At 31.8% G+C, this 9,823-nt stretch overlaps 1 protein-coding gene across 1 annotated transcript; it reads left to right on the forward strand.

The window, feature by feature from the left end:
- The first annotated feature begins 8,577 nt into the window (after positions 1-8,577).
- On the forward strand, positions 8,578-9,282 carry LOC106720052. Its single transcript, XM_014514619.2, has one exon. The coding sequence runs from the start codon at positions 8,578-8,580 to the stop codon at positions 9,280-9,282; it is 705 nt and encodes a 234-aa protein (XP_014370105.2).
- Positions 9,283-9,823: the final 541 nt, after the last annotated feature.

Consider the following 9,823-nt stretch of genomic DNA (forward strand, 5'->3'; position numbering starts at 1 on the left):
TTAATTTTTTAAGTGTTAATTTGATTATTTTACTCGTAATTGATTTATATGGTACAAGTAAAATTAATCTATTGAAGTTTTTAACAGTGAAATGTATAGAGAAACTATCAAGTTGGTAAAGACAACCCGTTAACTCTTCTAACATTGATGTTTGTAGTAAATCATCAAGTAGAACATTAGAAGCGAATTGAAAATAATCATTTTAAAAGTAAAACTCATCTATAACAACAATTAGATTTAATGGACTATACAAGTATACAACTAACTTATTAATTCGACAAAAAGAAATAACTTTTTTTTGCTCCTTGAAATTACTTAAAAATAATAATAGACTGGACAAATTCTATTTAATATTACAAATTAAAACGAGCTCTTTGTTAAGAGCTAAAACGGAATAATAATGACTTATTTTTGAACAAGACGATTAGTTATCAAAGTTAAATGTATTATGTATTTAAAAAAATCTAATTATTTTAATACTGTAATATTAAATCGAAAACAGTAGGTGTAATTTTATTTGTATTACTCGTTAATCTAAACTAAGCGTGACCACAAATTTGTTGTAAAAACAATTCGCATACACGTAAACAGAGAGAGGCGTGGTTTGTGGTAATGTACGTTTAAAACTGCGTACGCCAGCATGTATGTAAGCTAACATTTATTAGTCAGCATAATAAAGTGCTTTACCAATGCCGCGACCACGCTTAATGATCGTTAAGGTCGTATGTACTTAGAGACAATTTAAATGCAATCCACTATTAGCATCTAAACGACTAATTGATGAATAAATTATATTACTAATGGACCAAGTATACCTAAACATAATACGTAAGTATGACAAATGATATACCACTGATGAGATTCGATTTGATCTCATAAAATTTAACATTAGTTAACTTTGATATTAAGAAATCTACATCGCTTAAGATATCATTCAATCAATCCTGCTTTTGATTATTCTGTAACTATATCCAGCAGTGGAATTGTATCTACATTGTGTTTACGTTACAAGCGCTGTGACTTGAATGCTTAATTAGTTGTCTAAGAGCAATATGCAATATTCATTATGTCAGCAATACGTCCATTAAAGTTTTAAATAGAGTTTGTTATCTTTGAATACACACGTAAATTTTATAAAGCTTACGTAATTTAATAATTGAATGAATACAGTTAATTTAATAAGGAAAATGTGAATCGTAAGCTTAGTCTACGAATTAGATAAAATAAAGGACTTACCGTATTCTTCTTGAGATAGTTGCGGGCTGCCCTCTCTCAAGGCATAGTCAGCGTCGTCAACGGGCGCCGCCGCGCGCGCCCCGCACCAGGGCACGCAGCAACGGAAGACCCCGCCTCCGACCACTTTGGAGCCGTCACCGCGCTACAATCCAAAGCGCTCGCCGTCTCCTTAACAATAACTAACACGCACCACCTCTTCACAGGTACAATCACGCACATTAGCAATGTTCACATCACTCAGATATCACTTTTCCCGATGACTGTATACGGAGAAGAAATCTTAATAACTTTTGGCACTTAAAGGTATAACAAGCAGAGAGTAACAAGTATAAAGTTCTACTTCAGTCTTAGAAGTTAGCGAAGTTAAAGTATTGATATGTCAGTCTGACGTAAGATCTTCAGATTGATTCTGTAATTTTATAGAGTTTTCATTCTAGAAGCTAACCTAGATACATCAAATAAGGAATCTAATATATTGTATTTAATTATTGTCTTATTAACATCGGTTACATGATACTACCGATGGTTTGATTGAACTCATGAAAGTTATTTGAAACAGTTGGTTAGAGCAATGCAAAATGGTTGAAGTTAAGTATTTACGGGCCGAGGTAACTGGAATTTCAAATTGTAAGTTCTATTGAATATTATAAAATATCATCATCACTTTAATTTCGTCTTCTAATAAAAAATATTATAAGTTCATCGCAAATTGATTTTCTGCTCCGAATGCTAATTTAAAGTAACGATCATTTTAAAATTGAAAACGCTAAATCCTTTATTTTTTAAAAGAAAGCCGACAAACGTCAAATACTTTAAACAAAAATAATTTTACGTTCTTGGGAAAGTCTTTAAATATTTCGTCTTCTAAACACTTTTTTCTAAAATAATATGAACCGTTTCATGAAAGCAACATGATAGATTGAGAGTGGTTGAATAAACGAAGATGCATTGAAGGCGCGTGTCATCGGTTGTCGAGAACGAAACGCATCGCGAGACCTGTTAATAAAATGATTCGTGAGAAAATGTTGGCGTTCGGCCAATTAGAGCCACAGTCTTTTATCATTGATTTATTAATTTCGAAGTGGCACACGCCAACAATTGATATTGCATTTGAATATAGGATGAGATTATTAAACATACAAAAGTGGATACACAGTATCATTGAACAATCGGTACGGATTACAGAAACGCTAATGGTGAATCTATAACCTGATGGATTTGAAATAAAACGACATATTCGCTAAAGTACAAAGACAAAGAAAATGTGGGTCTTTGTCTTTACTTATAACATACTTTGCGATTATTTATGCGAAATAAAGTTTCTCAACTTTGACAGATTTTACATTCTCAGTAATCACAAGTTAAAGAAGAAATGTAGATACAACAGGAGGTTTTCTGAAACCAGTAAATTTTGGGGTCTATCAGAAAAATGTTTAGGAATATATGTTTTAAAGTATCTGGGACTTGTGTTATATGAATGTAAATCGTAAATTACAGTAAATTAGATTGGATAAACAAGAAATATGTTGTCATTTAAAATTACTGGATAAAAATCACGTGAAGCTATCAAAAAGATTTGTACGATATGTTTTCGATGTCGCGCTAACTCAACACGAATTATTTCTTAGCAAATGTGCGATACTTTAATATTGTGATAAATAGAATTTGTGTGAGTTTAATATAACCTCTACCGCACATAATTCACATTCTTATTGAATGTATATGTTTGAATATATCTCTACTTTCTGAAGATATGTTAAACCAGACTTAATTTCACATCTATAGTAAATACTCATAGTTTATTTACGGAATAGTTAAAATAGTTTTCATTTAGCTTTTAGTTTATTTTAACATAATCCGTTCTAGCTTTATTAATATTAAAACTTTACTAAAATTCTTTTGTGTGTTCCTTGTTACACTAAATATCTCGCTTGGGTCTTTAAGAGGTAGGCAGAAATTAAGACGTGCTTTTAGAAAAAACCTCGCTGTTAATAATGTATTCGTTATTCGATCGATTCCAATTACAAACGCAATAAACGTCGGAACCGTAGTAAAAAAAATTGTTAATCTTTAATGGAACACATCGAGAATGGCGTAATATGTGACCTCAATTGTATTAATGTAAATTTACTGAACACGCCCATACAAGGACTGGCCACTAGTAAACCGAGTCGATACAATGAACAATGTAATAAATAGAGACAACCGGCCGGCAAATGGGTTCTGTATAAATTGACAGCTAGCACAAATACACCGTCATCAGAACTCAAACACAACCAATTACTTCTAGTTGAGCGGTCACTGGGTTCAATTGCTAAATCATTTTTGATGATAACTGCGCAAAATTGCCACTGACGTTATCACCATTGTTTCCATATGTGTGTCGTCGTCTATATACAGTGTTACATTAGAAAATCAAATACAAATCACATTAGAAAACTATAAAATGGTCAATTTGTAACGTATCCGTGCATACTTTTATAGACTTTAGAAGAGGCTACCATTGTAATCGAAATCTTATTTTACCGCAGTAAGTTCATGTTCATTAATTTTATTCTTAACAAAGCTTCTTAATGATATGTTTTTTTTTTTTTTTGTGAAACAGTTCATAATCCAGCAACAAACCAACGATGTGTTCATAATAAGTGTACATTAAAGTCAGCAGCGGTTAGATATCACCAGCTAATGGCTGCATCTATTTTTAATCTACTTACATACTACCTATAGCCTGAGATAAAATTAAACGTTGTTGTATTATCTTATCTCAGATGTAGTAACATAATCTCTGTGTCGTTTGTGACGACTTTTTGTTATTTTTATCGACAAACATGTCTATTGCACAAGCTTATTTTTTATAAAATCTAATATAATACTAATATTATTATTTTTATATCATTTATATTTTACTAATGCCAATACTCGTAGGGTGTAATATTGTAGGACTTCGTGTATGAGTTGAGCTGTCTGTTTGCAAACATTCAACAAGTAACCAATACTCTAAAATCGATATTGGTCTTGAAGATTATGTAGACGAGATTAGATTGTTTTATTTACATTTCGCTTTATCTATCACGTTCCGTTTAGTATTTTATTAAAACCTAGTACATATTCTATATTTGATATTTGCAACCTGCGTACTACTTATACGAATGAAACTGTTTAAATATATATTACGGCGCAAATTATGATGACAAAATCGTGATCTACGTATTACGAAATAAGTTAAAATATGTTACATCAATGTATCTGTCAGAATCTACTATACAACTCACTAGAAAAGAGAACACGTTCACGAAATCACATAACTGTGATAGGCATGTATGTATATTTTCACAGAGCGGTGCTAATATGTAACAATGCTCCAGTAACACACTGTACTAGATAATGTGCGATTGAAAAGAGCTAACAGTTGGGGGCCAATGCAGAGGCAGAGGGACTCAGAGTAGAGTAGGCAGCAGAGCAGTGCATCACACGCGCGTTGTCAAGGTGCGCGTTAGGCGCGCGGCGGAGCGGCCCTGGACGTCGCGTCTCGCGGCGGGCGGACCGCGACTGGCCGCGCTGCGCTGCAGCCTGCCGCGCCGCCCGCCGCGACGCCACGAGCGAGACGCACATACATTCCGCTCTGCGCACGACCTACGATTCTAGCCCTTGAACCTTTCCTCTTAATTCCCATTTACCTTGCCTGAAACCGGTCCCTTATGTTTTTGTGCGACCGCTAAAGGGTTTTCACCCCGCGTAGCGTTCATTCCCATGGACGTTACGTAGACGGGGATGCTGTATTTTCTTAAAGGCTGACCTGATATTAGATCACTACCGAACGTGTTTTTATCTTTTTTTTTTCTTGAATAATTTTATTATAGTTAGTTATTGTTGAGTCTCTGGAATAAATTAATTATTTCCTAAACGGCGCAGAAGTAATGGTTTTGTATAAAAAAAATCGGACCAATGTCTTTGTTGGCTATATGTTTATGGGATCCCAGATTTATAACTTTTTAATCACTTCCGATAATATTCCTGGGTTTTGACGTAACATAGTAAATCCATAAACGTAGCATTAAGGTTAACAATAGTAAGGATATGCAATATACAAAAAATTTCCAAATACAAGGTATAAACATTTTCTATTCACAATTGTGAGATGTCTGAGTTATCACTGATTTTAATGTCGTCACCATACAAATTTCTGGGAAAAAAATTTAATAGCGCCGTACGCATTTAATTACAAAAATTTACGTTACAAGACGTGTATTTAGTCATATAAAGCACATTCAAGCAAAAAAAACATAGTGAAAAATATCAGACGAAAATGTCTATGTTCATTTTGCTAACAAAACATCTTTATCCCGCTCAATTGGCGACATCGAGGCAGTGGCGAGTGAACGCCGTGGCAAGTAAAGGCTGGCGGTGCCGGGTGGACGAGGACGATTGGACGAATGCGCGTTTACATTTAGTCTACATTTTAGTTTACTCAAATGCTTGCATAGTAATTGTTAAGAGGATATTAATTGAAAAGTAAAACTGGCCTTTCAAATTTATACGATGTAGGTATACATTAGGGTGGCCCAAAAAAATAAAATTTTTGTTTTTTTCGATTCTCGTGTGAAAATATGTGAGTTTACTTTGTTTTAAGAACCTCCACCAAAGGACAGGTTAAAAAAAAATCTTAAAAGGTCGCTCAGAATTTTTTAAAAATTCCAAAATTGTCGAAAATCAGATTTTTTTTTGTTTTAATTTTTTTTTTCTCGTCATGTCATCTTTTTAAGTGTAAATTAATATAAAGATTCTGAAAATTTGACGTCAAAATTTTATTTTCTAAAGGTCGCTCCGAATTTTTATAAATTTCTCTTTTAAAAAGATATAAAGTATTTACCTTGGAAATTTATAAAAATTAGGAGCGACCTTTAGAAAATAAAATTTTGACGTCAAATTTTCAGAATCCTTATATTATTTTACACTTAAAAAGATGACATGACGAGAAAAAAAAATTAAAACAAAAAAAATCTGATTTTCGGCAATTTTGGAATTTTTCAAAATTCTGAGCGACCTTTTAAGATTTTTTTTAACCTGTCCTTTGGTGGAGGTTCTTAAAACATAGTAAACTCACATATTTTCACACGAGAATCGAAAAAAACAAAAATTTTATTTTTTTGGGCCACCCTAGTATGCATAAAACAAATATAATTTACGGAAAAGGTAACATATTTTTCTTGAGCCGAGTAAAATAAATATGACAGATTTTTAGGAGTATGTGTCGAAAAATAATTATAACTTTTTTTCTATGTGTATGAGATTTCCTCGTCGAAAAATGTGCGAAAATTACATTCGAGATATTTCGTTCTAGAGTTTTAAATTTTCGTAAGATCGTAGATAAGTTATTCTAGCTTTAAAGTTATGTCATAGCTGGAGCAATGATATTTTTGGGTCATCACTTCGTCCTTCGTTGGTCTTTCTGTTTATTTCTACTCCATCCCATATATATAATGCTTAAAATTTCACTAAAACTTTTATTGTTACGGATATTCTTGAAAAGGTGCAGCAACATCTTTGTGGCATTAAAAACAAGGAAACGTTATTCTGATATTAATATATTATTTATTGGCTCTGTATTGTTGCGTTGTAAGATTACATGTTGCTGATAGACCACAACTTGCAAACGCTTCAAAGTGGCTACAGCGTGGCAATGTTTCAAACGCAATGCTTCGAAGTGTGGTACTTATTGTAGCGCCAATTTGCAAGTTAAATTAATCACTATTTATAACTCTATGATCATGATGTGCAACAATTCCAAAACATTTCAGGATTCGGTTGTTTTTTGATTTGCGTACACTTAGAATTAGCAAATAATGATAATAAGTATTAATAGTCAAAAAAGCTCGCTTCTCATACGTGCCCTTTATCTAAGTACAAGTTATTAAAGTGACGTAATTATTTTAGGGTAGTGTAAAGTCTTAATTATGAGACTAACAAGATACGCATTTCTAAAATTAAGTCTAGCTGAGTCATCCATAGTGAAATGAAAGCGAACTCCTCCCGAAAGATTTACGGCGTCATTTATTTTGGCACTTAAGAGATGAAATATTCATTGAAATTATAGAAATGCGAATATGCTAAAACAGTTTCAAAGGTACATAAATGAGTTTATAAATCCTTTTTTAAGTTAGATAATGGGGTATTTTTAGGCCTCGTTGTCCAATTTTATATTTCAGAAAGAAAAAAAAATAGTAACGATACGATAACTTATTACTGACTTTGTAAAGCATATTTATTATATATTTTATTTTGCATTAAACTTTTACTTCTTTTATTTTTGTCATCAGAGTATATAAATTAATTACTTTGGATGAATATTCAGTCTTCGGTGATGTAGAGATATTAATAAAAATATTTATATACATGATCCAAAAAAACGGTAATAGATACTAAAAAAAACTTTTTACATCTCTATCGCGAAGGTTAATATATCGAGAATGGCTGTCAGTTTTATTATACAATATAGAGATTTTATATAAGTAATCACATGAAACATTCATTCGTAGAATACCTTACGCCCGCTACGTGTTTTAATATGTATTCCTATTTTCTTTAGTGATCCTTTAGTAATATAACACTTTATACATGTACATATAATACATTATGTATCATCACATTTGTGTATCATCAAATAAAACCCTCAATTCCTTTAAAAATATCGCCATCTAAAGTTGCATTTTAAACATATACTAACTTTATTACGTTTTATTTCCTTTCAAAAACATAAAAATGTTGCCACTCATTAACGTGTTTTTGATTTTCTTACAACGAAATGCTAGTGTTGAGTTACGCACAAAATACTTTCAGATAAAATAATTAACTCTCATTAGATTTATTATTTATTAATTTATTTCGTTCCGTTTCCGGACGTCAAAGTGTCAACACCGCGGTGATTTCTATCCGAAATAAATTGCCGATTAAAAATACTTCCAAGTAACGTTTTGTTAATAAAGTGATTAGAACCAAAAATTCAGTGTATCGAAAGACTCAGAAGAAATACATTTTGGATTTCCTTCAAAAATTGCTATAAAGTGAAGCTAAAAGAATATTTCGCTAATAAAGGTTAGAATACTACCTACATTTACGATTAGAAATATGGTGGCTATAAGTTACATCACTACCCACATTTGTTGATTTGATTTAAGTCTATTTGACACATAAGCAACAGATAAAGTTAAACTGTCAATCTGTCAGTCAAGCATTGATTTCAGTGTTACCAGGACATAGAATATAATTTGCCATAAAAATATATAAAAACTTTCTACAAATTCTACCATAATTAAAATACAGTTTCAAATGCTATTCGATCAAATGAAGTTGGAAATGCAAAAACAGACAATTGAACTAAGAGAATCTATTACTAAAACTATAATGGATAGAATAGAGGAAAAACTAACTCCGATTATTAAAGAAAATGAAAAATTTAGGCAACAAATCAGCAAACTAGAAAAAGAGGTAGAATATCTAAAAAGAGAGAAGAAAAGCAACAATATCGTTATTTTTGGACTTGATGAGGATGAAAAATCAACTTCAGAACTGTTTCAAACCATTCAAAAGGTTTTTAAAAGCGACTTAAATATGATTTTGGAAGAAAATGAGGTAAATAGATTATTCCGCTTAGGAAAAAATAAAGTGGTAAATAAACCGAGACCCGTATTGTGTTCTTTAATAAACGGATGGAAAAAGGATGAAATCATGAAGAACAAAAAGAGCTTAAAGAAGGTTTATGTACAAGAGGATTACACAAAAGAAGTTTTAGATAAGAGGAAGGCTTTACTACCAAAACTGCAAGAAGAAAAGAAAAAGGGAAACAAAGTTTATATAAAATACGACCAATTAATTGTTAAGGAAGCAAACATCAACACTGAAAAAAGAAAAAGAGAACTATCGACGTCACCTCAATCGCATACAAAAGTACAAAATAAAAAGCAAGAAACTTTGAATTTCATCAAAACTAATAGGAAAAATGCCTTCGATGTAATGAGATCCCGATCAAACTCGTTAACTCTAACATAGCAACATATAACTGGTAAACGGAAAAGAAAAGAAAAATAAAACTAAAACTAAAACTGGGAAAAAAAACAAAAAAAAAATATTCCCCAAGCCGACTGGTCATCGTGGGGAATATAAGACCACGACCCTCCATCATTCATTTATAAGGAATTATTAAAATATAACAAATATAGAAAAACATAAAATATATAACTAAGAAATACTCGTACCTTATTTGAAAAAGAGTAGTGTAGTAATGTGAAGGATGTTGCACAAAATTTAAAAAGAGTAAATATGTTGGAGGAGGCCTTTGCCGATAGGCAAACAGATAGCTGCAGAAAATAATTTTATTAAACTTTGTGACTATAACATTTTCTTTGTAAGCTAATCTGAATAAAAGGCTATTTTATTTAATTTATTTCAAGGAGGAAAGTGACATAATCAACACAAAGAGAGATTTTTACCCTACGAATAGTCTCCCTTAGATTTCCACAGACAATTTAAAAAAAATCTTCTTTAAAAAAAAACTGTAGATAACTGGAAATAATTAACGCTGAAAAGCAAC

Source organism: Papilio machaon, chromosome 6 (assembly GCF_912999745.1).
Source record: "Papilio machaon chromosome 6, ilPapMach1.1, whole genome shotgun sequence".
NCBI classification, from domain to species: domain Eukaryota; kingdom Metazoa; phylum Arthropoda; class Insecta; order Lepidoptera; family Papilionidae; genus Papilio; species Papilio machaon.

Coding starts and splice junctions, on each gene's coding strand:
- LOC106720052 (XM_014514619.2), top strand. CDS start 8,578: ATGAAGTTGGAAATGCAAAAACAGACAATTGAACTAAGAGAATCTATT.